The sequence below is a fragment of the Aspergillus udagawae genome, assembly GCF_001078395.1.
Source record: "Aspergillus udagawae IFM 46973 DNA, scaffold_1, whole genome shotgun sequence".
NCBI classification, from domain to species: domain Eukaryota; kingdom Fungi; phylum Ascomycota; class Eurotiomycetes; order Eurotiales; family Aspergillaceae; genus Aspergillus; species Aspergillus udagawae.
In genome coordinates this window covers 4,700,577-4,727,655 of record NW_025091264.1, presented here as the reverse complement: position 1 = coordinate 4,727,655, position 27,079 = coordinate 4,700,577, and the positions used below count along the sequence as shown (strand labels likewise).

Here is a 27,079-nt window from a genome sequence, read left to right as displayed (position 1 = left end):
AAAACATGAAACGAGGTTGAAGCCAACACTCTTCAGCACCATGCGTACTTCTCGTTCCAGAGCCATTCGACCTCTTCGCCTAGACCTTGTGCGGCGCCTGTCCACCTCAAGCTGGCGATGCTGCTTTTCTCTCGGTGAATCAGCTCTGCGGGGGAATCTAGCATGGCAACTGCCTTCTGCAACAGCGGAGTTGGATTCCAGAAATCGACCTTTGCCATATCCCATTCGTGGGCCTCAAGTTGGGCCCTCCTCAGGATGGCGGCCATGGCCATTGCCGTCGCTTCTGTCTCCTCTGGTGTGGTCGGTTCATCATACACCCATCGCAAAATGAACAGAGTGTTGTCCCGGGGTGTCTCGCCAAAGTTCCTGTTCCATGCACAGTACACTTTTGTTTTGTCCTCACCAGCGCCCTTAATTAGCGGGGGAGCTCTGTCGCCATGAAGCTTCTCTGCATAGAACTCTTCCCTCGCCCAGTGCCAGACGAAATGGTCAAAGTCCGGAAGGATTGCTACGTGGGCGATGGGGGTTTTCTCGGAGGCAGCACGCAGGGATTCCCGTTCTTTCTGCAGGACTTGGTCGCTACACATGCATTTGCGAACGTCATCGGCAACCAAGGTTCTCGCCTTTGGTAGATTGGCCTGTGAGGACCGGTCATATTCTTCCTTGGAGATAGGTGGAAGAGAGATGTGCGAAGAAGGAAATGGCTTCCACCCAAATTGCGCATAAAAGTTCTTTCCGATATCCGAAAACAGCACGCTGAAGAGTGATCTACTTCTCGGCTCGTTTTCCATTTTCCACGTCTCCAGCTTCGTGCACAATTCCTCCATCATTCTCTTGGCATAGCCTTTGCCTCTGTGTTCAGGTCGACAATAGACGCTCCCCACCCCGTGAGTAGCAACGTCTTCCACCTTGCCATGGTGAGCCAGTAAAGCCTTCTTCTTGTATGTCTCACAAGAACTCAAGATCGTCCGCTGGCCTTCTGGCTCCCTACGGTCAACCAAAAGCCAACAGGTCAAGGCATCCTTGGTCAATCGCTGCTGATACAAATGGTTTTCTCTTGCGATGTACGTCTCCACGTCTAAACGGCCCTTCCATGCCGCACTGTTGAGCTTGATGGACTTGATCCGTTCCTCTGGTGTGGCCGGGACGAGGACCAACTCAGGGGAGTCTCCTGGCGGCAACTCCGTGGGGTTAGCGGCAATCATTGTGTCAAACGGCGATTAATTGAAAAGACCCAAGTGTTTCCGAGCCCGGTGCCGAACAGAATTCTATCAGTTCTTCTTTAGGTAATGACTCATTCAGTCTGTTATCGTAAGGCGATGCACTAGTTACTGATAAGATAGACGAGTAGACGCGGTTGAAATGCTTTTGGAAGACAATGCCAACGAGGGCGAAATCTACGCACCGGGCCGGTCTGGGGGGTGATATAATGAGCGGCCATCGTCCTACATTCCCATGGATGTTGTTTCCATTTGTCATGATCCCGATGGCAAGCGATGACAAGCGATAAGCTCTCTAGTTGGAGGCTGTACCTGCCTGTCCTGGTCGTGACGTATGGGGGCCTTGGGAGCGGAACGGGGGAAATGCGGAGAGAATTCTCCGTAACCCCCTAGCTACCTTAGTATGTATGTACCACACCATACAGGACAAAGTACTCTATACTCCTGTAGCCTATGTAGGTTAGGGCACAGGGTAGGACTGGGTCTGGTGACCAACGCTAGTTCGTCTTTGTCCTAGTCACACGCCCTTGATCGTGAAACATGCAGAGCCTATCATTCAGGTATCATCTTACTCATCCTGAAGCAGGACTATTGTTCAGAGTTTTGCTTTCTGGCATTCTTCAAACTCTCAGAGTCTTCAAATGACATAACAATGGAGGTAATGTAATCGAGGACCGAACCGCAGGGGACTCGCAAGGGAGCTGTCAATGACGACACTATTCCTAATCGGACTAGCTTTCCTGAGAGATCGAACCGAGGTCAAGACCCCGCTAGACCTCATTGGGAGACCAGATAAGCTCCGACCAGAATCCAGCTTCGAGCCTTGGATCCGTTCGACAGAATACTAAAATGTTTGTATTGCAAGGGATGTGAACCTTTCGACATTTAAGATCCTGATCTCAACCAGAGAAGAGCCTTATAGTTCCATCATGGGCCGTGTCTCGCACAGGATTAGAACAGCTGACAGGCGGTCTCATACTGCCGCATTGAATCACGTGGGGCGGGCTGTCTTACTTTTGGAGGTCGTCGTCGTTCGTGCCTTAAAGATACAGGCCCTGTCTTCTAACGTCTCTTCATATTGACGGGCACTGGGCTGTCCGCCTTGCCTGAGTTATTCGGAGGATCTTCATGGGGCTTTGTACGTGATGCAGAAGGTCACGTCCATCTTCCGTTGAGCCTTCGCCCCGCACCAGCCAGATTGTTTGCCCCAGGCTTGATCATATCCTCCATATTGAATCTAAGCCCATCATTCGATGTTACAGGGCAGACAGCAGAATTCTAGACTAGAAAATTGGCAACGATCAGTGCGCATCAACTTGGAGACTACTGGGCTTTCGTCTCGATGTTAAATGATGACACTCTTGAAACTGGACTTCTAACACAGTAGGTGCTGGCTTTCCTTCGTGCCTCAGGGCTTATCAATTCTCCAGCATCTCCATTGATGGAAAGTCCAAGTGCTCTGTTGTTCCTTTTGGACTTTTACCAACTATTCCCTCCTATCTCCAAATTATTTCTTGTAGATCACTGTTATTGTTATTCAAGCATGAATAATAATTAGTTTGCAGAGCCGCCCGGTTTCGCAGAGGTCGATGTATTCACTTCAGTGTCCTGATTTCTACCAGCCTCCATTATAGGCCTCATAAAACTTGGGAAAACCTGCTCACATCTGTTGTTGAAGTCTTTCTTCCAGCCTTCAGACCAGCCTCAATCTCTATTGGAAGAAGTTCGGTGTTCATGCCCTCCTCTCTCTCTCCATCTCTCACCGTACCCTCGCTGCGACAGAAGATCTCTTCCCAATCACCTTTTCTATTTTCATTTCTCACTTTCACATTTCTGTCTAAGCACGATCTGCAAGTACTTGCAAAGTAGAAAACTTCTTCTTATCTATCTTCCAGCTGTACTGTTTAAACTTCGATTGCTCCTTGCCTTTCTTTGTTGAGCAAAGATGGCCCAGGCCTCCATGGGCTCCGTTGCCGCAGAGGCTGAAGACAACTATGCCCTCGACCATGACATTCAAAGCGAATCAGATTTGGAAGAGCTTGACAACGATTCCTCCTGGGACTCCGATGTACAGAACTATGGCTGGGACTCTGACTGGTTAGACGAGGACGCCACTCCTGCCAGACCTGCGAAGAGGATAGCCGTCAATCGTGATGAGAACACCACTTTCATTGACTTGACTGACGAGCCACCCCTTCTAGTACCGGGTACTATGTCAACTCCAACAACAGCTGCTCCTGTCACACTCATGGCGGCCGCTCCCTGTCAATACTCCAATGATACAGGCGCATTGTCGGTCCAGATTATGGAGCTTTTTCCAGATATCTGCTGCGAATATCTGAAAGGACTTCTATCTCGCTATGCGGGCAACATGTCTCACGCTCAAGCCAATGTGACCTCTGACAAATTGGTGGCCACCAAGGAGATGGTGGTGGAGGAAATTCTGGCCAACCCGTCATATCCCAAGCGCAAACAGTTGAAGAGAAAGAGAGAAGAGACCAAAGACGACAAAGATAAGAAATGGACATCGATAAATCACGACGGGGAGCTTTGGTATCAAGAAGCAGCGTAAGTATTCTCTTGTGACTTCTTCGACATAGGAGACCCGTTCCAAAGCTCACAACGTTGCTCTAGGACATACTTACTCGGAGACATGTTCCCATTTGTACCAGATTATTACATCCGTCAGATGCTCAGGGAGAAGAAGAATCTGTTTTCAGCTTGCCAAGCTCTGTCAACTGCAGAAAATGCGCCTCCACCTACTCGGCGGCCTTACGAGAAATTGAAACGAGCAAGAGTTCGCAGACACAGGGATATACGCTTGGACATATACAATCATACGGCCTATACAGAGTTGCAGATGGAAGTGAAAGATGCCAAGCTAAAGCTTGCCAAGGATGCCGGTAAGCCTTTCTGTCAATGTCAGCATGAGACTCGCTTTTGCTAACCAGTGCATACAGAGCTCATTCACGACCAGAAAAGGCAAGAAGAGGCCGAGAGACGGAACCAAGAGCAGCACGCCCGAGCGGGGACTCTGGTAGAATGCCAATGCTGCTATTCCGATGTCCCTCCAAACAGAGCCATAACATGCGAAGGAGAGGATGTGCATTTCTTCTGCTTCTCCTGCATCCGAAAGTCTGCAGAGACACAGATTGGCCTCATGAAGTACCAGCTTCAATGCTTTGACACTAGCGGTTGTCAGGCTGGCTTTCCCCGCTCCGTGATAAAGGAGGTGCTTGGATCTTCAATGATGGCAAAATTGGATGCTCTCCAACAGCAAGACGAGATCTCTCGTGCCAGCATCGAAGGGCTGGAAAGCTGCCCATTCTGCGAATTCAAGGCCATCTGCCCTCCAGTTGACGAAGATCGAGAGTTCCGTTGCTGCAACCCTTCCTGTGAGGTGGTCAGCTGCCGGTTATGCAAAGATGTCACCCATGTACCCCAAACGTGTGAAGAAGCGAAAAAAGATAGGGGTATCTCTGAGCGCCACCTGGTCGAAGAGGCCATGAGTGAGGCTCTGATTCGCAATTGCCCTCGGTGCAAAGTCAAAATCGTCAAGGAGTTTGGTTGTAACAAAATGACATGCCCGAGTTGCAGGTGTTGCATGTGTTATTTGTGCGAGAAAGACATTACCCGTGAACAATACGCTCATTTCGGCTATGGTCCCAACGCCTGTACCGTCGATGATGATCCCACCCGTGACCAGAAAGAGATCGAACAAGCACAGAAGAAGACAATCGAGGAGATTCGGGCAGAGAATCCCGGCCTCACCCGTGAGGAACTCCAGGTGAAACTTCCGGAGGCGAATAACACAAATCAGAGAAGGGATCGGTTGAGGGCTCCTTACCACTTGCATCGAGACCCGGCCTTCAATGTTCTTATGCAAGCTCAGCGCCAAGCTCGGCTCGCAGTTAATCAACAGCGTGCCTTGGAGCGACCAAATAATCCCTTCGCGCAGGCCATCGACGAATTCCAGGGATTCTTGACTGCTATACAGTTTCCTGCGTTTGGACATCACGACATGCCGAATGCGATTAACAACCCACCTCCGGCCGGCCAACCTCATCGTTTTGACGCTCCCGGTGAGCGTCGTGCTCCTGCAGGAGCTGGTTTGGCAGCCAACGTACCCGCTGCTGGACAACCGGCGGGAACTGGCCTGCGCAATGATCCTTTCCTCGTTGACAATCCAATGCGAATGAATCAGAATCAGCCCGTTACATACGCTCCCTATGGTCAATACTTTTCTGCTCCGATGCTTGCACCTGCTCAGCAAGGCATCATGGCTCCTGCTCCGCATCACCTAAACGCGGATCCGTACGGCAACCAATACATCGGACAGCAGCCGCTACCTGCTTACAGAAACGACTTCTATCCTTTTTTCTGAGCATCCCCCCCCCCCCCCCCAACCTTCCAAGGAGTCTCTTTCTTGGGGGGAGAGGAAAGTGACCTAGTCGCGGTCTTCTTCGGGAAAATCCAAATTCAACAAAACGATCTCAGAGACTCCTTAGTCGACGGCGATAAGCGCCTACGCGCTCACGGCTCAACTGCCCGCTTGGTTTTGTGGCTCCTACCTTCCTGCTCTAGAATCCTACGCTTCATTCCTACACAGCTTGTGATTTTCCAATCGACTCGCCTTGAAAAACTGTTCTATACCCCCTTTGCACTAGCCAACCTACGTCTACTTTTTCCAGCTGCACGGTGTTTTCCCCCGTCCTGTTCTGTTCTTAGCTACTACCTCCAAGCGCTGCGATCTGATTAGTATCCCTTGGCCATACTACTTTGTTCACCCTGTCGATGGAAACCAGCGTACTAGGTGAAAATGTCAGATAATGATGAGATTCTTTACCACTTCATAAACTCTGTTGTATAGAGTTCAAACAGTAGTATCAGTGCCCCATGTCTGGTAACTAAGGCAAATCACCGGAAGACTCGGTAGACTGGCCCGTATCTGTACACCTGCACTTGGTTGACTGGTAGATCGTGGCGGCGTTGTTAGCAACTTTTCCCTATTTTACTTGATATTTGTATTGGCTAGGATCATCTGATAATGCAACTCCACGCAAGAGATGAGAGAAGTACAGAAAGAAAATGGTATGGAAGGTCAAGACTATGATATGAAGGAAAAGGAAAGACGTGATCAAAGAGGGGAAATGATGTGAGAAAAAGAGAATCAAAAGACGACAGGGAGAGAGGGCGAGAAATGAGGAAAGATAATGAGAAATGGGAGAGCACAGTAGAGAAATGAGAGATTTGAGCAGTTCTATGTAAAATGCCATGCGAGTCCCATAAATCGTCCGCGCCCCATTTATGTATTTGCGCCACTCTTTTCAGACGACAGATATTTGTTCCTCATCCATCATGTATGTTCGATCATTGGTCACGCTAATTCAAGAATGAAATGAAAAGGAAAGAGACAAGAAAAGGATCACAGATGGAGAACAGTGAGCGCAAGGGTAAGGAATGTGACACAGAACCCTAAGCAGACAGATTGGTTAAAGCATCAAGAGACTGGCAATGTAACTCATGGAGGATGTTCGGAGTCCACTGGTTCATTAAACTTCTGTCGCGCCTCTTCTACCCATAGTTCCAAGCGAAGCTCGCCAGCTTCTACACGTCGTACGGGTACCGTTTTGGCGCGACCATTGGACACTCTGGGGGGAGGTTGATGCAGCTCGCCGTTTTTCGATTTGGAAACGGAGTAGGGCGCAGTACACGACCTCAGGTGAATCTTCCCGGGTTCGGCAACAATCCAGGTCTGTTCTTCCTTTGTGGTACCAGCCGGAGGTAATGCATCCTCCCGAACTTCGATACAGACGGTAAAGCTGAACTCGTCATCTCGAGGTAACGGGGTCAACCGGGCGCAAGCAGAGGCCAGTCTCGCGAGGCAAGCACGGAACTGCGCTTCGAGGTCGACAGTTGTAGAAGCGGAACCCCGATCGGAAACAGGGACACCTGGCTTGGATGAATCTTCTTTTCTGTCTTCAAACGTTGTGTTGACTTCTCCGGCGGAAACACGAGGGAACCCCGACAGATCAAAGGCATATCGTTCGAGGGGCTGATTTGTGCGGAGAGATGAAATGATGATACTGACAGCGGTAATAGTGCCTTTCAAAATCTCCGTCCCGACGGCAATTGACGCATCATTGATGTAGTCACACACCTTTGGGTGACGGGATTGTCGCACTGGGTAGTTGTAGGCCCGGACCGGTAAAAATGTTGCTCGCGGATAGACCGAACGAAGAAAGAGGATTTGGTGAATTGACACGGTAAGAAAGTTTGTGAAGGATGCCGCCAACGCAGATTGATTGTTTGGCATCGACATGGGCACGGTGACCGGAGCGGAGAAGGTGGTCATGGTGGTGGTCGCGGTACTGCTCTCACTGGCTATCGGCATTGCCGTCGAACGCTCTGGTATCGTCGTTTCCACGGGAAAGATGAAGCTGACGGTATCTCGATTCTGAGTGTTGTTCCACTCTGAAGCTAATCATCGCTCTGCTTTGTGTTCAGACAATGTGTCAACCACTATTTCTCTCGCCAAAACATGGGAGATGACGTGTAGATCTGCCGATTTCGGGTTGTCGCGACAAAGGACGGGCGGGGATGATTTGATATCGAGCAGGAAAGAAAGGCAAATAGAACTGAGATATGAACACAGAAAAAGCAAGACCGTCTATAATAGAATACAAATTTTGAGAAAAGACAAAGGAGAAGAGAATCAACTTGTTGTATGATACTGAAAGTGTTGAGGAGGGGATGGAGGCGGGGAGGGAGGAGAGGGGCTTGGTGCTGGTGGTGGTGGTTGTTGGTGGTTAGGTTAGGTCTGAAGGTAAAGATTGGGAAGCAGAGAACGTGGATGACCGAGAAGGAGCAGGTGAGGAGTTAAGAAAATGAACACGAGTAAGTAGTGAGTAATTGTAACGAAAAGAAGAGGTCTTTTTTAGTCTGTATTTTAATGGGAAGAAAGTTATGAATGACATGGAGGGGAGGGGCGGGAATAGTACGGAACCTGAACAAGGTATGGAGTACAAATTAGGTATTTCATGGGGGTGATTGATACTTACATACAAACAAATTTCGAAGACAAGGGACATGCAAAGAAACCTCAAAACATTGGCATGTACTAATGGACTCGTCGATATCGTGATAGTCGAATGGAAAGGGCCGAAAGAATTCAATCAAATAGAAAATGATTATGACCACACAAGGGGGAAAATAAGGCAATCAAAGAGATGTAAGTAGTTCGTTCGATGATAATGAGAGTACTCAAAAAAGCGTTTCTGTCTTGTTTCGCTTCGTTTTAAGGTACGGGAATGCCTCTTTTTTGTAGTTCCTGGTTTTTTTGCTGTTGTTTCCAGGTTCAGTTTACCCCTGTACCCCCACTAGTTCTTGCTTGCTGAAAAACTTCAAAGATACTTGGAAAGGAGTATTAAGCACAAATTGAATGTGGGCTTTCTAAAAAGGGGAAACAAGGGGTCCTCTTGTACCCGTTCGAATATGGATAGATCCGTTGGGTGGATGGCTTGGAGGGACCCTTTGTGCGATGGAGGAGAAAGGGAGAGTATGTGGGCTGGTGATGCCAGGATGTGACGGAATCAAATCGATCTGAGCAACTCAGACCCAATATTAATGCAAGCTTATATGCGCCACACAAGCGAGAGTGTTCAAAGAAGAAGGCGAGGCGAGAAATCAGGTCACCAGAAAAGAAGGAAAAAAGTAATAGGCAAACATTCTGGAGGGAAAAGGGCGCGGAAGGTCAACAAGCCATCACGTGGTTGCGTCATGGGTGTGGGTGCCCTGCAGAACATTTTGAACAGGAGTTACTACTCTGTACATACTCGACTATGGACAGAAATTAGCTGAAGACACATGACTCACGGTGTGAGAAGAGGAACGCAAATGTTGCTCCTGACCCAAATCTCACGGTCCCATGGGAAGGCTGACAGGAGAACCATCCCTCATATGGTCAACAATGAACCTGTGATTATTGCATGTTGTGCATTAGCACTCATATACTGTATTGGGGTCAGCATTGAAGACAATATCCATCGATCTATCCAGTGCTGCTCTTGAAGTCCTCATCTCAAAATCTCTTTCGTTCTCCACCATAATCAAGTATTGGGTGGCTCAACTGCTTAAGACTCTCTGGTTGGTACATAGTATGGCCTCCATGGCGACTATGGCCGATCATCTCTGTTAAAGCAAAGCAAAAAGGTCAGGACATTAGTAATCCCGCAGTAGTACCATCACGAGATTCAAAAGTTGGGAATGACAGCAGAAGAACAAGGACTTTCGAAATGAGATGTCACCACCGCTTCCTAGGCCCGGTCGATATTCAACTGCATCCTACTGTCCCGAGGCTCATCTCCGTATACGAAGATGGAATACTCCAGTTGCTTCACTTGAGGTTCACAACAGCGAGTCCACCGACAGGGGTCCTCTGGGCGATGGCATGTCATCAATATCCTCCTACGTCATGGTATGTATGTATGATGTTGCTTAAATTCTTTAGCTCTCCTTTCTTTGGCCCGTCAACCCGATGGAAGAAAGAAGTACTAATAATGGCTAATCTGTTCCGCGTCATTCGGGCGTTCTTTGCTTGGCCAAGAATAGATACCTAGTACTGCTCGGGTAAGATTGGGCATTGTTTTATGGCGATCTGTGCAGTACCTGGCCTTAGGTACCTACCTTACTGTATGGTCGGTAAGGTTATTTGTACTGCTGTACAATACACTTTTCTACCAACCTCGGGCTGTCTGTCCTACCTACCTTCAAAGAATGTGCCGTCTTGTACGTCTCATAACTTCTATAATTTCTACGCTTTAAGCTTATTTGCTGTTATTCTCTATCTTCTGTGTCCTAAGTAGTCTTGTTATGGCTTTGTCTACCTTTTGCCGCCTCTCTGGTGCCCTGAAAGCTGCGTAAGAAGTAAAATTGTCTCCACACAGGACAATTCACCGTACTTACGGCAGTAGATAATTGGATCAATCTCCCAAGAGCTCCACTAATGATCAGCGTCTCTGTTTCCAGGGCTTGCTGCCAATATTATTTGCATTTTTGATTTCTAATTTTCCCATTACAATATCTTCAATATCTTGCTCGAGTCCCACAGCACTATTCTGTCAATTTGTATCCCAGTACATAAGGTTTTTGCACATTAATACCTACCACAGGCCTGCTACCCATGTTCGTAAGTGTTCACTCTGTGTAAGTGTTTTAGTTTTGAGGAATGAGCTTCTCCGTTGAAAATATATCTGTTGGCATATTGCTGCTGGGACAACTGTATATGTATGGAGTTAAGATCCATAGCACTTGGCGGGAAAAGGAAATAAGGCAAGTAGTACGAGTAGTAACTCTTCGATCCACAGTAGATCATTCTCCACAATAGATTACAGGTAATAGAATGAAGTGGCTGAGGTGTATTTCTCTACTTCTGATGACTCTTGGACAGCAGCGAGGACAAAGAAGATCATCAAAGTTGTACAGAGTAGGCTCTCTATATCATACCAAGGACCAGATCCTTAAGGACTACTTTCTACCCGCGAGAGAGAGCAACAGCGACGTCGGAGATTGGAGAGTTGCCAGTGTCTTTCTCCATTGTGCATTACCGTGGTGTATGCAGCCATCGAAATTTCAAATATTTGCAGTTACCTTCATAGATGGTACAATGATCGAATTACTCACCGCCTCCCCTTTTGCGTTCTGTGCTTCCATCGTCTTCTGCCCCTCCAACGCGACAGAAATAATAATCTCCGCGTCGTATCAACTAATAACTTCAACCGCAGGTCAATTGCAGGCGCCATTGATCAGCAGGAGTGTCCTCTGTAGGCAGCTGCTCTGGGGCCTTGACTTCAATTGTGGAACATCTACCATTCTTTTCCGGCAGCCTGCACTACCCCTCATACTCCATCCATCATGGAGCAACAGCTCTTGACACTCCTCGCAGACACTCAGTCACCAGCTGCTGATACGAGAAAGGCCGCTGAGCTCCAGCTTCTTCGCCTCTATTCCAACGAACAATTCCCCCTCTCCCTCGCCGCCATAGCCTCTCACGACTCCGTCCCTACCAACCTTCGCCAGTCTTCCCTGTCCGTACTGCGTACCTTCATTGCGGCCGCTTGGTCGCCAAATTTAGACGAATTCAAGGGCCAGGTTCTGATCAATGACACCAACAAGACTCAAATCCGACGTGTACTGTTGGAACTGGCCACTACTGCGGATGTGCAAGAGCGGAAGGTCAAATCGTCTGCCAGCTACGCGGTCAGCAAGATTGCCAGCGCTGATTTCCCTGATGAATGGCCAGAGCTTCTCCCGTCACTTTTACAGGTCATCAACGATGCTAATAGCAGTGCGGGTGCATTGCACGGCGCGTTGAAGGTTCTGTTGGACCTCGTCGATACCGGCTTCAGTGAGGAGCAGTTCTTTGGTGTTGCCCGCGACCTCGTTACCACTCTTTTCAACATTGCGACTAGTGAGTCAAGAAAGCCGATGCTGAGAGCATTGGCCGTTGCCGTTTTTCGCTCTTGCTTCGATACCTTGGAGATGGTGCTTGAGCAGCACAAGGTGGCGGTCAAGCAGTTTATGGATGAGGTGCTGAGCGGCTGGTCCCCATTCTTCATTGAGACTCTGAAGGCTCCCTTGCCACAGGCCCCCAGTGAGCAAGAGGAGTCCAAAGAGGGTGAGATCCCTTCTCAATGGAGGGGTATAATTGGACTGAAATTGCAGGTGGTCAAGGTAGGCTGTCTCAATAACTTATTATCTTCAGTTCGTACTGACGGCATAATTCTTCGCTGTTAGACGCTTATGAAGATTCGAATGGTTTTTCCCGGCCTTATGACAGCTCAAAGCCCGGTCTATTTTTCGACTGTCTGGACAGAGCTTTCCAACATTCAGTCTGCTTATCACGAGTTCTATATCCATGACGAACGACAGGGCCGCTTAGAAGATGTTGACGGACTCCCTTACACGCTGGACTTTCTTGTGCTGGAAGAGCTTGACCTGATTCAAGCGCTTCTAAAGGCACCACCAGTCAAAGCTGAACTCCAGCAGCAGTTGCAGAACGCTGGTCAGGCTGCAGCAACCGCCAGTTGGCTTCCAGAGATCTTGAAGCTGGCCAGTTCATACGCCCAGATTACGACTGAGGAGGAAGGACTGTGGGACATTGACGTGAATCTCTTTCTATCGGAAGAGACCTCTGTCACTGCCAATTATACGCCCCGAACCTGCAGTGGAGACTTGGTCATTAAACTGGGAGAGTGGCTCAAGGTTACAATTGTTGAAGGTCTCCTCGCCTACATGAACAATCTTTTTGCCGACTCAACGTCGACGTAAGCATTCCAGTCACTCTTACTGCTAAGCTTAACATCACTAACTTAGTCCTGGCAGATGGAAATCTCGTGAATCAGCTTTGTTCATTCTCAACCAGTTGCTGCGAGACTTCAACGAAGTTTCGCAGCAGGTATCTTCCGACTTGGCAAGTGGCTTTCACAATTTCGTTACGTTCGCTATCCACCAAGAAGAAGAATTCCTGCGAGCTCGTGGTTACCTTGTGGCCGGCGTCTTGGCTCAAGTTGCGAGCGACGCTTTCCAGCCTACCGCTATCTCCTACTTCGAAGCGACCCTCAAGGCGGTCGCCGAAGACCCCTCGGAAGTGGTCAAGGTATCCTGCATTCGGGCCCTTCAGGATCTTATGGCTTCCCTTCCTGCAAGCACTACAGTCCCACTTCAGGTTCCCGTTATCAATGCCCTGTCGGAGTTCATTGCCGCGCACGACCTTCAGGAGCCTTCCGAGAGCGACGACCTCAAGGTCACTTTAGCGGAGGCGATCCGCGATACTATCATGGTTAATCCAAGTGTGGTCTTGTCATCTATTGCCATTGATGTCCTGTTCAATATAGCCAGCAATGGGGCTACGAATTTCCAGCTGACAATGATCGTTACCGAGGCATTCGAGGATATCGTACAGTCTATCTCCGAACAGGGAGCCGATTCTTTCATCCGCCTTTGTGAGAAAGTGCTCCCTGCGCTCACGGGTGCGATTGATGTTGGAAACCTCACTCAGGAGAATGCTCTCACGAACTTTGCGGCTGATCTCCTGCGCGCATTGACGGAAGGAGCCCTCCAGCCTTTACCTGCCGGATTTGTAGAGACTGTCATGCCCAAGCTTAACAGGTTGCTGTTGGACTCTTACGATGCTGAGCTAATTCGCCCTGCTACAGAAGCGGTTCGGCACATTCTTTCACATGACTTTGATCAGTTCGTGGCCTGGCGCGATCCCCAGACTGGCAAGGAAGCGGTTGAGGTTGCGCTGATAATCATTGATCGGTTGCTAGGCCCGTCGGTCGACGATAACGCCGCAACTGAGGTGGGACAGCTGGCAGCCGAGCTGGTCGAAAGAGCTGGAGCCGAGAGACTTGGGCCTTATCTGCCACAGCTGCTCCGGGCTGTAGCTCAGCGTCTTGCCACGGCTCAACAGGCACAATTTATTCAGAGTTTGATCCTTGTTTTCGCCCGGCTGACTCTGATAAACGCTCGGGAAGTGGTTGACTTCCTGGCGCAAGTCGATATTAGTGGTCAGAGCGGACTGCCAATTGTTTTGAGCAAATGGCTCGAGAATTCGGTCAACTTCGCTGGATACGACGAGATAAAGCAGAACATCATTGCGCTGGCTACAATGTACAACCTCGAAGACCCGCGCCTGGCTCAAGTGCAAGTTAAAGGCGACCTCATCATTCAGGACACGGGTCGCATCAAGACCCGGTCGCAGACCCGCAACAACCCAGACCGTTACACGACGGTGACGGCTCCGTTGAAAATTATCAAAGTGCTCGTCGAGGAGCTGGCCGCTGCATCCGGCAGCAAGGAGATTGACGCAGCTACCGCGGCCGCTTTAGAAGAAGAGGACAGCGACGACGATGGTGAATGGGAAGACATTCCCAGCAATACACTGGATCTCAGCCTGGGTGTCACCAAGCAAGAGCTCATGGCCTTTGGCGAAGGTGGCTCTGAAGGGGTGTTTGGTGTGCGCAAGCGGGATGACGAGACTCAGGCATTCTTGCTGGACTTCTTCCACAATGCGTCCACTAAGCCCGGGTTCGAGCAATTGTTCGCCGCGCTAACTCCCGACGAACAGGAGAAACTCCGCAGCTTGGGCTGATTAGATGACATTTCTCTTTACCTTGTCTATCTCTTTATTTCAACATAATACGGTCGAAATTCTCGAGGACTTCTTGACCAGACTTGACGACGTTATGTATGTAGCTGCCACTGAATAGACCCGTGACACAGCCAAAAAGCACCGGCTTTTCGTCCGGTTATTATAAGTTATAGTATGAGTGTTTTCTGTGGTAATCCATTGCAGATACGTGTATACATTAGATAACTATTTGGGACGCGTACTCTGCGTTCCAGAGGCAGTTTTTGTTCCTTCTGGAACTAGGACGTCGAGATGCATGGCGTACAAGCAGGGAGAGATGCAGTGGCAGTGGCAGTGGCAGTGGCACTGTACGGCTGCTAAGTGCTGGGAAGAAGCAGTAGGCACCTGCACGCAAAAACTTTTGCTGTTTTGTTTTGGTTTGGCTTAGCGCAGCATCAATATATTTTGCATTCTCGGCGTCCCTGGGAGCAACCTGAGAGTGGGGGTAAGGGAAAGAGATGGTGCTGCAGACGTATATTAGGGCAACGGTGACGCTCCGTTGAAGGGTTTCAGCAATTGATTGCAACCGTACTAGGTACACCGGAAGCAAACCCACGGATATAATCGTCTCCAAATATCCGTGGTCAGGAAATCCGCCATACCAAGAACGCATGCACATGCCCATCATGTTCCTTCTAGAAGCGGGCGAAGCCGGCCAGGCTACACGGAACAAAGCTTCCCTATTGGCTGCTGATATGGCCAAAACAAGAGTGGCTCATAGTCTAGTCTAATTTCTACTTAGCCTTGTTGATGGTGCTGGAGATAGGAGTGGTGGGAGAGTGCTGGCTGTTCGCTCACATCCAGAATGCATCAGTGTATCAGCTAGATGTAGTCCGTATTCGGTGTGAGTTGCCAACTTACCGGATCCATACATAAGTAGGCAGGATAATATCTAGATAGTAGATAGATACTGTGTGCTGCGAGAACCCACTTGGCGAATGACCCATCATACGGAGTACTACCACTGTAAGTCTGTAGCTCTGAAGGCGACCCGACAAATTGGCTGATCGCCTCCAGTGAGGAAATCTGATTGGATATCTCGGCCCACGTCGGCTCCAGCCGTGCGGGGCTTTAGGTTTGGTTGCGGATTTGGGAATCGGAAGAGGACAGTGCGCTTACTGCCTGATTACCAGGTAGTATCTAATAGGTTTCAGCCATGTGTTCTATGTTCAATAATGAAGAAAGAGGACCTTAGGACGATTGCATTAAGCTATCTTGATTTTTGAGAGGTGGTACAACAATCAATGACTCAGACCTCAGAATACTTAAATTAGACCCAGGGCACTGCGTAAGAGGGTACAGTGTACTCCGTACCTCTGTCAGTAAGCTACGCCATGACCAACTTTTGGCCTCTGCAGAATGGTTTAAGCCTGATTAGGCGACAGGCCACACTCGTCAAAAAGATCCATCCATACAGAGCGCATTGCCCGTTCCCAGAACCACAGTGCTGGCTCTCCAGAGAGTCTAACAGACGCCTAACAGTCCCAACAGCACACCGCCCGATTCGCAATTGGAAACCCATCGTCCTCGTCCTCGGGGCTGGAACCCCCCTGCAGCATTTCTGCGTTTGGCGACTTCGTTTAGAGTCATGGACTAAGGTACCTATCTACATGTGAATTTGAACCATATTAATATTAATTGGCTTCTTTGGTTACGATTTGCGGTTCGCTGTCCTTGCTGTGTTCTCATAGGTCCTGCTTTTTTCTCCTCTTTGGATCGCCCTCGATGAGGAGCTCCATCCAATCTGGCGGATGTCACCTCACTACGTGCTCCATAATTATTATTGCTATCTCGATCGATCATTATTTGAATTGGTCTCCTTATTTAACTGGGCCTGTGTCCACCCTCTACTGAAGTCTAGCCTCCGTTTTCATTTGGGTCTCCTTTTCGTTCTCATAGATTTACTTTCTTTCATACTCGACGGAGTTTCGTCATAGTTATCCTAGAGATGTCGCGTCCGAATCTAGATGAGCATATCCTGGTCGATGTAAGATACCACTCTCCTTGTTCTCATGTCCCTGTCTTTTACTTTGGTTATCACCTGCCCCGTCTGCTTGTTTTGCTTTCTCCAGAAGAAGACATTTGCCTGTATTTGCGGCCAACGGGTTGTTGTATGCAATGTACCATGGCTGTCAATTCTTTTGCCGGCAATAGCCTGCTTCTTTCCACATAAAAGGAAATTCATAATGACGTCTAATTTTCGTCTAAGTGGAATTTTTATTCTTCTATCGTTCTGCTGCTGTTCATGTTACGAGCATTGTATCAATTACCCCTCCTCCATCACGGATTCCTCTCATCAACCCCCAAACTTATGGGCTGAAACTAACCATTCACCACCAGACGAGCGATGAAGACTCACTATGTGACGCTCAATCCATCATTGACTCCAATTTCAGTCTCGCCTCCACAGCCCGTGACTACCTCTACGAGAATGGCCGCCGATACCACGCCTACCGACTGGGCCACTACCCAATGCCCAACGACGAGGAAGAACAAGACCGGCTAGCCTTCATGCATCATCTCTTCAAACTGCTCGTAGGCGGTGATCTCTACCGCGCCCCGATCCTCAATGACGGGCCTCCGAAGCGTATCCTCGACGTAGGCACAGGGACAGGCATCTGGGCGCTGGAGATGGCCGATGACTTCCCGGACGCAGAGATCCTGGGGACGGATCTGAGTCCCATCCAGCCGAACTGGGCGCCGCCCAACTGTACGTTCAGCGTCGACGACGCGGAGAGCGATTGGACGTTCACGCCTGCCGAGGCGTTCGATTACATCCATGCTCGGAGTCTGGGCGGGGGCATCGGCGATTGGAACCGGTTCCTGCGCCAGGCGTACAGGCACACGAAGCCCGGGGGGTGGGTTGAGCTCCAGGAGTATGAGACGTGGATCCACTCGGACGATGGGACGATTCAGCGCGCGCCTATGCTGCTGGACTGGCAGCAGAAGATTGATGCGGCGAGTAAGCAGTTTGGCAGGCCGATGAATGTTGCGTCGAGGTTGGCAGGGTGGATGGAGGACGCGGGGTTTGTGAATGTCACGGATGATTCTTATAAGGTATTTCTATCTTTTCCACTTTCTCAATGATGGCTGAGAAATCGCTGACGACTGGTTGTAGTGCCCAGTGGGCTCATGGCCCAAGAGTCCCCGGTTGAAAGAGATTGGGAGGGTGGGCAGGATCACCTTGTACGAGGCCGTAGAGCCGTACACATTAGCGCTGTTTACTCGCGTGCTCGGCTGGAGTGGCAAAGATGCGCAGGAATATGTGGATAAGGTACGCGCGGATCTGCTGCGCCCCGATGTACATGTATACGTTGTGTACCATTATGTGTATGGGCAACGACCGGCGAACGGGCCATGACGGTCTTATGATGATTACGACAATTGTTACGACTCCATTGTATATAGTCCGACAAAATTTTAATGTTCCTATGTCCGGATGTCATGATCTGTTCATCGACTTGTTGACGATACGATAACACTTTGTGTCATTGTAAAATGCACGAGTCATTGATTCAGACATGCTCCGATGGTTTATCTGGTTTCGAAGGTAGCTGAAATCGACAGACGACTCTAACCTTGTAGAGAATATCCGACGCCCTCGCCTGTCCCGAGCGCTATCAAGTTCGCCCTCATCTTCTCCGCTCGCTCGCCAATACCAAATGCAGCATCCTCCTGATGAACCCAAGAACCAACACCGTGCTGCAGGACCGCAGTAGCCCGAACCTTCTCATCCGTGTCGGACCCTGACGCCGACGCCTTCAACCCGATGCTCCCATGCAGCGTCAGCCTCGTTTCCTCACCCCCCTGGGGCTTCGCCTTGTACACTCCCCGATGGAGAATATTACTATCATAGAACACCGCATCCCCCGGCCGAAGCTCCACCACCAACTGACCCGGCAACTCAGGCTCATACGGCCCCGCACTGCGCTCCGTCTCTGTGCGCACCCGCCGATGCGACCCGGGGACCACAATCAGTGAGGAATCCGGACACAGTGCCAGATTATACTGCGCATGCGACTGCCGGCCCTGCGGGCTCTTCGCCTGCAGCAACCGCATCTCCTCCTCCGGCGATACCGTCTCAGGAATATCATCGCGGTGCCAGCGGAGCTCGAAGTCCTTCGTTTCCGGCGCAACGAGCAAATTGAACAGTTCCATCACCAGCGGCTCGGTAGCGTCGTTCGATGGGGTTGATGACCCTGTGCCCTTAACTCCGAGTAGCTCCTCCGCGACCGCTAGCACCTTCTCGGAGAAATAGAACCGAGCGAATTCGGTGCGGTCGGGCATCTGTGGGTGCAGGAGGTGCTGCACGCCCCAGATGCCGCCCTCGGAGGCGGGAGGAGGCGTTTTGGGCCAGGGTGGGAACTGCTTGGGGACGGTGCGGAAGTGAGGCCAGTGGCCGTTACGGGTGAGCGTTGTTGCTTTTGTAGCGATCGCGCGGAAGTGCTCGACTTCTTCTGGGGTGAGGAGGGAGGGGATGACGACGAAGCCATCCCGTTGAAGCGCGTCGAGGTAAGAGGTTGAGCCTGTCATTGTGGTAGATTGTATTCCTGTCAATGGTGCCCCTGTTTCGAGTCAAGAATCTGCTGTTGATGTTAGCTGTCGGGTGGGGTAGGGTGGGTTGAGCAATCAGTTTATATGTGTTGTTGGACACTGCGTGCGCAGACTCAGTGTATGGTTTCCATTATCAAACAATGTAGTATATCGAATACTACCTTGTTGAGTCCATGCCACCCTACATGGTAATCTTTTATAATCTTCAGTTGACCATGACATTGTGTGGAGTCCACTCATAATAACAATCACACAATTACTCTGGAAACAGTAATAAACTTCTACCCCGCGGCAGAAAGAAAGCGGGGTTGGATGGTTACATTGGTATGACTCAAATTTGAACCATACCATGAAGTAAAGTAACTATCTGATAGAGAACATCGACAGTGTGGAATAATACGATACCAGTTATCTACCTCTAGTTGATCCTTTCACTACCGAAATTTGCTGCATAAATTACATTGTTGATCATCATTTAGCTGGCTCAAACTCCACTTCCCAGCGTCCGATTGATAGTGGTGATGATGATCAGCAGGAGCGAAGACCACCATAAGAGTTATATTTAGATCAGTCAAAAATGGCGCTGAAGTGTTTTAGAACGCATATCAGACAGGAGGATGCAATCAAGGTCTGTCGGGCTCGTTCCTCATCTATCCTGTCTATCTCTGTTGTGCATCTTCGTATTTTTTCTATACCTTAGTAATAATGCAAAAATGGGTTGCGAGAATCGAATACCCTGGTCCAGACTTGTTGGAGTCAACCAAGGTAAATTACTACCTTGCAGTAATGCCCCATGGTCCCAGTTACCCGGCTTTGCTCCATACTAAGGCTGCTGGAGTCTAAGGTATTACTAGTTGATACTGTGGGTCAACAGAGCCAGCTTGCCCCTCCTTGTCCTTGAGTCTGCGTTTTGTATGTCGTATTCCAGTATTATTGTTTACTGGTCTGGTACAAATACGCTCTGTCATTTCATAAATTTTCAATAATGATAGGGCTGTCCTAGTTTGGGCTAATTGTTCCCTAGTAGGCTAAGAAATTGTTCTCACAGCTGGGCTGATGTTAGCGGGGCAACTGAAACAATAATCCGCAGCTTCAGCTCTTGTCATTATCTTCTTACATGTAAACTAGCTGGGGCAGTTTCTTGCTTTTCTGTTCGCATCTTCAGGACGCCTTCCGTCTGATAATTTACTTTCCATATAAGGAGGACTAACCGAATACTTGAAATTTGGGAGTACGATATTAGATACCCCACACTTTGTGTCATATTCTCCGGTGCTTTTGACGCCGTTTGTCTTCCACTGAGGTACAGAGATATATACCCGTTGTTTGGGCCATGACTCGCAGAATGAGTTCAGGCTTCAATGCCCTCATCGTGGTGGCATTACTACTTGTTTTGCTACCCTCGCAGGTTCACGCCTTTGGTGCTGGCAGTATGTCCCCTTCCTCGTCTGCTTGATCACCTACCGTTGTTCGTCTCTAAAATCAATAGACATCGCTTCTATCTCAACTGTTGAAGGCAAAAACTGGCGGCATGGCGACATCGAAGATATGCTCAAGACTATTGCGTTTATCAAAGGCCACAAGTGGACGTCTATGATGGTTAAGCGCGTTTATTTTGGAAACTGGCTGCGCGACTAGTGAGTAGTCTGTTCTTTGGGTTGAGAATGCGAAAGCAATTACTAACTTGCTTCTTAAGCTCGCAGGCAATGGACGTCGGTACTCTGAAGAGTCTTCCCGCCGATACCATCCGCATCCTCGTTTGGATCCTTTCTTTCTTGACTTTCGGTTATGCGACGGCTGAGTTTGAGGTCACCTCCGACAGACTCGGAGTATATCGCCCGGAGGAGCATATTGAGTATGTCAATCGGAAGTTCTGCTCGATGCCTCTACGTCTTTGTGCTGATCCTCCTGTCCAACTCTTTTAGCAACCCCAAAGACTATGCAGATAATCAGGATGCACGCCAGTACGACGCTCGACTCCGTGGTCCCATCCGCCAGGTTGAACTCGACATAGACCCGCAGACTGGTATGAAGAACTACATCGCGAACGAACGAGGAGACTGGGCCACGAGTACTGCCTACATCAAGTATAGTCTGGCGAGGAGCATCCACTACGGAAGACTGTATACCAGCGGTGGCCACCACAAGGGGAAGGAGGAAGACCTTTGTGAGGCTCTGCGATGCTTGGGTCAAGGCCTACATACTCTGGAGGACTTTGCAGCGCACACAAACTACTGCGAACTTGCGCTCCGCGAAATGGGCTTTCGCAATGTGTTTCCGCACACCGGCGCAGCCACCGAAATGAATATCCGTGGTCATCATGTCTTTCCCCTTGTGACAGGCACCTTTGGTATGGTGGACTTCTTCCATTCCGTACTTGGAGAGGCCACAGATCACTTCACCCAGTCAGAAGTCAATGAGATGGATATCGCGCTGGGGGATGCTCAGGCGAACTCCTCTGCCGGCTCTCTCTCTGCTTTCACCGGATTGTTGGGCAAAATCCCAGGGACAAAGGACCTCGTCGCCCAGGCTGAGGAGCTCAAAAGTCGCTCTGAAGCTCAGCAGTATGCCAATAACCACAGTGGTCAGAGGACTGGGTATGCTGCTCACGAGACATCTCGAGGATTGGATGATTACGGTTCGGCTATCAGTCGCGACCTGGGAGAATCGCTCAGTAGAGCTTCGGGGCCTAGCCAGCCCTCCACCTCCGGAGGCCCTGCTGGGCCTGGTTTGCCAGGAATGCCAGACTTTGATCCGAAGAAGACTGTGGCTCAGATCTACCCCATTCTTCAGTTCAGAGATAATGTGGTGCGGAAGCTTTCATCAATAATTGAGAAGATTCCGGGTCTAGAGACGCTCGTGGAAAAGGTCACGGAAACCCTGACTGTATTCGTCATGTCACTTCTTGCTCCGTTCATCCGTCCCATCATCAACGCCGCTTCCAATTCGTTACAAGCTGGTTCATCCGGTGTCATAGATGCCTCTGGCAAGCACCAATTTGAACCATGGACAAATCCTCACTGCACCGACCCCACCCACTCAATGCTTTCCAAGGATCACTTCTCCAACATTCTCAACGAACCCGCTGGCCGAGTTGCCTCAGCTATCCTCAAGTATGTTGCCCCTCGGGTGTTGTACGCCTGGGAGCACCCCGAAGTCCCGGAACAACAGGTTCTGGACGACTGCCTTCGTGTGTTCCACCATCCTGCTTTGCGCGACATGCATAATGAGGCACACCGGACCATGTTCGAGGCCGTCCAGAATTGGGCTCACTCCAGGCCGGACCGAGGTGCAAGCCTAAATGATATTTTGAGCTCTGAGGGTGTCAGGGCAGGCAAGAACAACGGCGGTGAAGTCGGACACTCGCATGCCAGCACTGGCTTTGCTACACTAGGAGGTAACAAGCCTAGCCATCCCACTCACCAGCAGCATCCTACCCACCAGCAGCCACATCCCCAGCAACAGCAGTCTTCCTCCCTCCCCTGGGATCAGCTCTCAAAGCTCCCCATTCCAGGCATATCCAATTTCAGCAAGTTGGAGAGTGCCTTCTCTAGTTTCTTGCCGGGCAGCTCATCAAGGGAGGAACGAGTTGAGAATGTAGCTCCCCAACATCAGGCTCCATTCCAGCACCAACAGCCTGATCGTCCATATCAACCACATGGCCAGCAGCCTTACGAATCACACTCCCAGCCACATCATCCCCAGCACTATCAGCCGCCTCCACAGCAGCATCCCGGTGGCGGGTACGGCGAAACCCACGGTGACTACCAGAGCAACCCTTATGGGAACCAATATGGCCACCCACCTCCGGGTCCTGGCTACAGGCCCCCGGAACATCAGCACCAACAGCATCAGCACCAATCACATGGGTATGGTCAGGGGCATCACGGTCATCCCGGGTCAGGCTATGATAATAGATACGGCTCTGGATATTAATGTTGAGAGGTTGCGATTGTGGTCGTGGGTTGATCTTGATCGCAATCCCGTGTATAGATCTATGGCTCATGGCTGGGAATATATTCTCGAAGAATTCATCACGATGACGTGTGTACTAGCTTTTCTACCACCCAGTAAAAATTAAGAACATGAACATAGTCATACTCAAAAAAACCTATTATTCACATCAAAAATCTCAGCCGTTAATATCCTACGTGTGTGTCGGAATTATATTATGATCGATATTGCTATAGCATGGATACCGCTACACTGATACATAGTGCGCGTTAGAGGCTTGCCTTTAACAAGCGCCGCCGGGCTAGCTCAATCGGTAGAGCGTGAGACTCTTAATCTCAAGGTTGCGGGTTCGACCCCCGCGTTCGGCTTTTTTTTGACTTCATCTGTCCTCCCCTTGCTACTTTTCTCAATGAACATACTTCTTTTGAGCTCGTGGTCTTTAAACTAGATGCATGACCGTGTTAGGCATATGCACGACACCTGTTAGAATGAATTTCAAATAATGATAAGTTTTTAGCCTGGAATACCTCTCAATCCAGAGGCGCTTGCCACTACAGTTGCCGTCAACACATCGTCACTGGAAGATTTAGGCTATAGTAATGAAGTTTCATGATGCAGAAATAGCCCAAGCCAAGTCCAATCTCCCCCCAAAGAGTAAGTTACGGATAATCAAGCACAGGCCTGTAACTTAGTGAGATGGGAAAAACAACGATTAGGATGGCATCAATAGGACGGATGTATATCAGAAATATACAAAAAATAATGACCAGTGCCGGGCTCGATCCGGCGACCTTATCGGTGTTAACGATACGTGATAACCAACTACACCAACCGGCCAATTGTTGAGAAAAATTCGTTTTTTAAAATAGATGGTTCTATAGAAAGGAGGTTAAAGTCTCCGCTTTCAGCATTTGACAAAACGAAGGTCGACAAGTCATATGTAGTCCACAGGTTTTACATGCTATGATGAGCATAGCCATCCAGATTCAGTCCCGAGTCACTTGCATGGTCCAAGAGAAGCGACGACCCCAAGTGTTCTACCTAGGGTATATCTAAGAAGGCTATAAAAGTGTGTATCTTGAAGAATCCTTTTCATATAACTGCTCCTTGGATGTATTCGGTTGCATTAGTCCAAAATCTTGATTGCATGATATCTTTTGCAGGTCCCGCCACCATGTTCCTTTTAGACGCGTTCAACATATCCGGCTCTAGTTACATACCGTAATGACTGTAGGTCTTTTGGTAGAACGAGAGAGAGAGATGCAGTACGATGCATGAGCCATATCAGATTTGGGTTCTCTATCGTCATGAAATACTTGCTAGCTGTGCTTTTACTATGGTCTTCTTTACTCTTGTTACTCCCGTTGGACACGATCTTACCTTATTCGGTAGGGTAATTGCTGGGGCCAGTGTAGCATCTTCCGGTGTAATTGATTTATTATATCATTCTGTGGCAATGGCTTGTTGTTTTCAAAAGTAAATGGATCTAGACCTCAAGGCTATAGATTTATGGTCTGTTACGTGGGGGCGAGCTAATAGGGAATGTATAAATAATCTCAAACACTCATGGGTAGAGGAGAAGCACTCCAGCGCACTACAGACTCCATCTTAGTTACTTACCAAAGTCTCACCTGTTCTGAGCTGTAGACGAAACCCTAGATGGTGAGGGCTAGATTGTCATACTGCATCTGGCCGTCTGTGAGGAAACAGTGCCTAGACGGAATATAGACTATATGTTTCGACAGTTCTATCGAAGGACCAACAGATATCTCCGGGGCCCGTCTCCTTGCCAAAAATGCTGGGGCTCTTATTGTACTGAAGTCAGGTCTAACTATCCATGGTGCTTTCGTGGACGTCTATCCCCGGCAGATAGTTAGTGTCGAACTTATCGGCCATAGTACTCTTAGATACGGCGATATAATCCGTCACTACCACGATGTCTCTGGCATAGGAGCAGCGAGGCGGGGGGTGTGCCGTGCAACCGATGCGTCTTAAATATACCTACCATATGGGTTCTCGAGTGTTGTAGTATTTCCGTGAAGATATATAAATGTAGATAGCAACGAACAAAGACCATTTCTCTCATAGTAGTCGCATAGTAAAATCAAATTCCTATATAGACCCATAGCACGCATTGTTACTCCGTATATAAGCCTTTAGATGCCAGCCCGGAGCCCAAGACCGTTTAATTCCTCGTACAAAACATATAAACGAGAGTGAGCAGCCTATATCCTCCTCCAGTGGTTCTAGATAGTCTTATGGCCCGACTAGTCCCCACCATTCCTGCACAAGCAAACAGAGCAGTAGGTTGATTGACCGGCCAGTCTCTCTAGCGCTGCCCATTGCGCTGTAGGCCGAATAGACGTTTTCTAAGTATATGACTGGAGCATACTATACTAGGAATCACAAAGAATCTATGCCAGCATTGAGTAAAGACCAGCCAGCTCTGAGTAAGAGTGACTGGCTCCCTTCCAGTAGAGTAATGAAAGAAGTGACAAAACACGAAACCTACGCGCTATTTCAAAAGTTGAATGCGCGTATGGGCTTGTAGAAAACGTATAATCAGTCAAAAGAACAGGGTATAGAACCAAAAAAGATTGACCAGTGCCGGGCTCGATCCGGCGACCTTATCGGTGTTAACGATACGTGATAACCAACTACACCAACCGGCCAGATGTTGAAAACTGAGCTTAATTTTTGACTACATAAGCCTATTTATCTTTCCGACGGATATTTCCTAATGTATTAGCGAACTGGGTGTCTACACTTAGGAAACCCTTTTGAACCTTGTAGTATATTAAGTGCAAGGGTGCATGAGTAATACGGCATTAACAAAGCAGAAGGAATCTCATGGCCCACATAATAGAAACAGATGCAGATATACATTTCAATCCCATGGTGTCCCACATGAGCTGCTTCTATTGATTAAGCCAGCGAAACAGGGCCATAGCTCGATCTAACACAGATACTGGACAATGCCCACAGATCACTGCCTTCGAGAGTCTAGCAGAAAACCTCCAATTTCCACACACGTTGGATGTCCACGAGGCTCCATCCCCCCAAAGAGATAGCACGGAGATTCGATAGATTATGAAGAGCTTACGTTCTTGTTCTTTTGGATAAGCATTCTTATTGATGTCCCAGGGCAGTTATATTATCAAAGAGGCAAACAGGACAAGAGAATTCTTGATTACAAAGCCCTCAAGCCCCGGACATATACCAACATCTGACTATACTGCTCGAACCATTCGAACCACCATACTCCATCCCCAGCCCTTCAGAATACACCCAAAGCCACGCAGCCATGGCGCACCTTGTTCAATTGTTAACCATCAAACCATCGTAGAGCACAAAGAACCAGAGACGCATAGATGGACTGAAGACGATGGCTTCTATGACCCCGAGATTCCCTATTACCCGATGCTCTTCCACGTCTCACGCCAAGTGGGATGCTAGCGGAGTATCAACACTGTCACTTCTTAAGAATACACCCATAGCTCTTTATGTCACTTTTGGTAGCAGCTAGGCAATGCCGATGTTGAACAACGGTCACATAGATTATTCCCAAATGAGCGGGCCGACTGTTGAGCCATATATGCCTGTTCTATGGAAATCAGACACCAATTACAGCCATATAATACTTGAAAAATGATCATTCGGCTTATGCAGTCAAAAAGGCCACCGTGTATCAACAACTGGCTGGTTGGGGCATCGGCCGACGAGCTCGCCGAATCAAGTCTGGCACCAGTCATTGACATTCAGACATTCGGACTTCTCGATCGTTGATACGGCGGTAGTTTGGTATGCTCAGCTTGACTCATCTGCTGTAGTCTGCAGATCGCTAGACCTTCTCAATTGGGCTGCCAGGTTTCCGCAATTCAACGGTGATGGTGTGATCCCAATGTTGGGATAAGCTATGAACTGATTTAACTTAGAATTTGTTACAAAGGTGATGTACACATAGCTTCGAAAAACTGAGTGATCCAATCATACCAGTTATGTTCCAAGCCAGTATGGTCTGTCATCGACTTGTTCATTTTATTTGGGTTATAAAGTCAAAAAGAAGCGGCTAATTCAGCAATTGGCCGGTTGGTGTAGTTGGTTATCACGTATCGTTAACACCGATAAGGTCGCCGGATCGAGCCCGGCACTGGTCATT

The 27,079-nt window shown here is 49.0% G+C and overlaps 7 protein-coding genes and 4 non-coding genes across 11 annotated transcripts; 6 read left to right on the top strand and 5 right to left on the bottom strand.

The window, feature by feature from the left end:
* Positions 1-32: 32 nt before the first annotated feature.
* Aud_001551 (uncharacterized protein) lies at positions 33-1,205 on the bottom strand (the record flags this gene model as incomplete). The annotated part of the gene is made up of 1 exon (XM_043287044.1): positions 33-1,205. One exon carries the CDS (start codon positions 1,203-1,205, stop codon positions 33-35), a length of 1,173 nt encoding a protein of 390 aa, XP_043142979.1.
* A 1,960-nt stretch (positions 1,206-3,165) lies between these two features.
* Positions 3,166-5,604, top strand: Aud_001550 (E3 ubiquitin-protein ligase RNF216; the record flags this gene model as incomplete). The annotated part of the gene is made up of 3 exons (XM_043287043.1): positions 3,166-3,788; positions 3,855-4,123; positions 4,181-5,604. The coding sequence occupies 3 exons, from the start codon at positions 3,166-3,168 to the stop codon at positions 5,602-5,604; spliced, it is 2,316 nt and encodes a 771-aa protein (XP_043142978.1).
* A 1,137-nt stretch (positions 5,605-6,741) lies between these two features.
* On the bottom strand, positions 6,742-7,614 carry Aud_001549 (putative mitotic spindle checkpoint protein (Mad2B); the record flags this gene model as incomplete). The annotated part of the gene is made up of 1 exon (XM_043287042.1): positions 6,742-7,614. The coding sequence occupies one exon, from the start codon at positions 7,612-7,614 to the stop codon at positions 6,742-6,744; it is 873 nt and encodes a 290-aa protein (XP_043142977.1).
* A 3,518-nt stretch (positions 7,615-11,132) lies between these two features.
* Positions 11,133-14,373, top strand: Aud_001548 (putative importin beta-5 subunit; the record flags this gene model as incomplete). The annotated part of the gene is made up of 3 exons (XM_043287041.1): positions 11,133-11,951; positions 12,015-12,544; positions 12,603-14,373. The coding sequence occupies 3 exons, from the start codon at positions 11,133-11,135 to the stop codon at positions 14,371-14,373; spliced, it is 3,120 nt and encodes a 1,039-aa protein (XP_043142976.1).
* Positions 14,374-16,360: 1,987 nt separating this feature from the next.
* Aud_001547 (class I SAM-dependent methyltransferase) lies at positions 16,361-17,773 on the top strand (the record flags this gene model as incomplete). The annotated part of the gene is made up of 3 exons (XM_043287040.1): positions 16,361-16,399; positions 16,753-17,469; positions 17,531-17,773. The coding sequence occupies 3 exons, from the start codon at positions 16,361-16,363 to the stop codon at positions 17,771-17,773; spliced, it is 999 nt and encodes a 332-aa protein (XP_043142975.1).
* A 212-nt stretch (positions 17,774-17,985) lies between these two features.
* On the bottom strand, positions 17,986-18,945 carry Aud_001546 (phytanoyl-CoA dioxygenase family protein; the record flags this gene model as incomplete). The annotated part of the gene is made up of 1 exon (XM_043287039.1): positions 17,986-18,945. The coding sequence occupies one exon, from the start codon at positions 18,943-18,945 to the stop codon at positions 17,986-17,988; it is 960 nt and encodes a 319-aa protein (XP_043142974.1).
* Positions 18,946-20,299: 1,354 nt separating this feature from the next.
* On the top strand, positions 20,300-22,902 carry Aud_001545 (Het-C domain-containing protein; the record flags this gene model as incomplete). The annotated part of the gene is made up of 4 exons (XM_043287038.1): positions 20,300-20,396; positions 20,456-20,603; positions 20,663-20,821; positions 20,892-22,902. 4 exons carry the CDS (start codon positions 20,300-20,302, stop codon positions 22,900-22,902), a joined length of 2,415 nt encoding a protein of 804 aa, XP_043142973.1.
* Positions 22,903-23,215: 313 nt separating this feature from the next.
* On the top strand, positions 23,216-23,288 carry Aud_001544. Its single transcript has one exon. It is a non-coding gene; the product is annotated as a tRNA-Lys (tRNA).
* A 395-nt stretch (positions 23,289-23,683) lies between these two features.
* Positions 23,684-23,757, bottom strand: Aud_001543. The gene has a single exon. It is a non-coding gene; the product is annotated as a tRNA-Val (tRNA).
* A 1,761-nt stretch (positions 23,758-25,518) lies between these two features.
* Aud_001542 lies at positions 25,519-25,592 on the bottom strand. Its single transcript has one exon. It is a non-coding gene; the product is annotated as a tRNA-Val (tRNA).
* A 1,411-nt stretch (positions 25,593-27,003) lies between these two features.
* Aud_001541 lies at positions 27,004-27,077 on the top strand. Its single transcript has one exon. It is a non-coding gene; the product is annotated as a tRNA-Val (tRNA).
* The last annotated feature ends 2 nt before the right edge of the window (positions 27,078-27,079 follow it).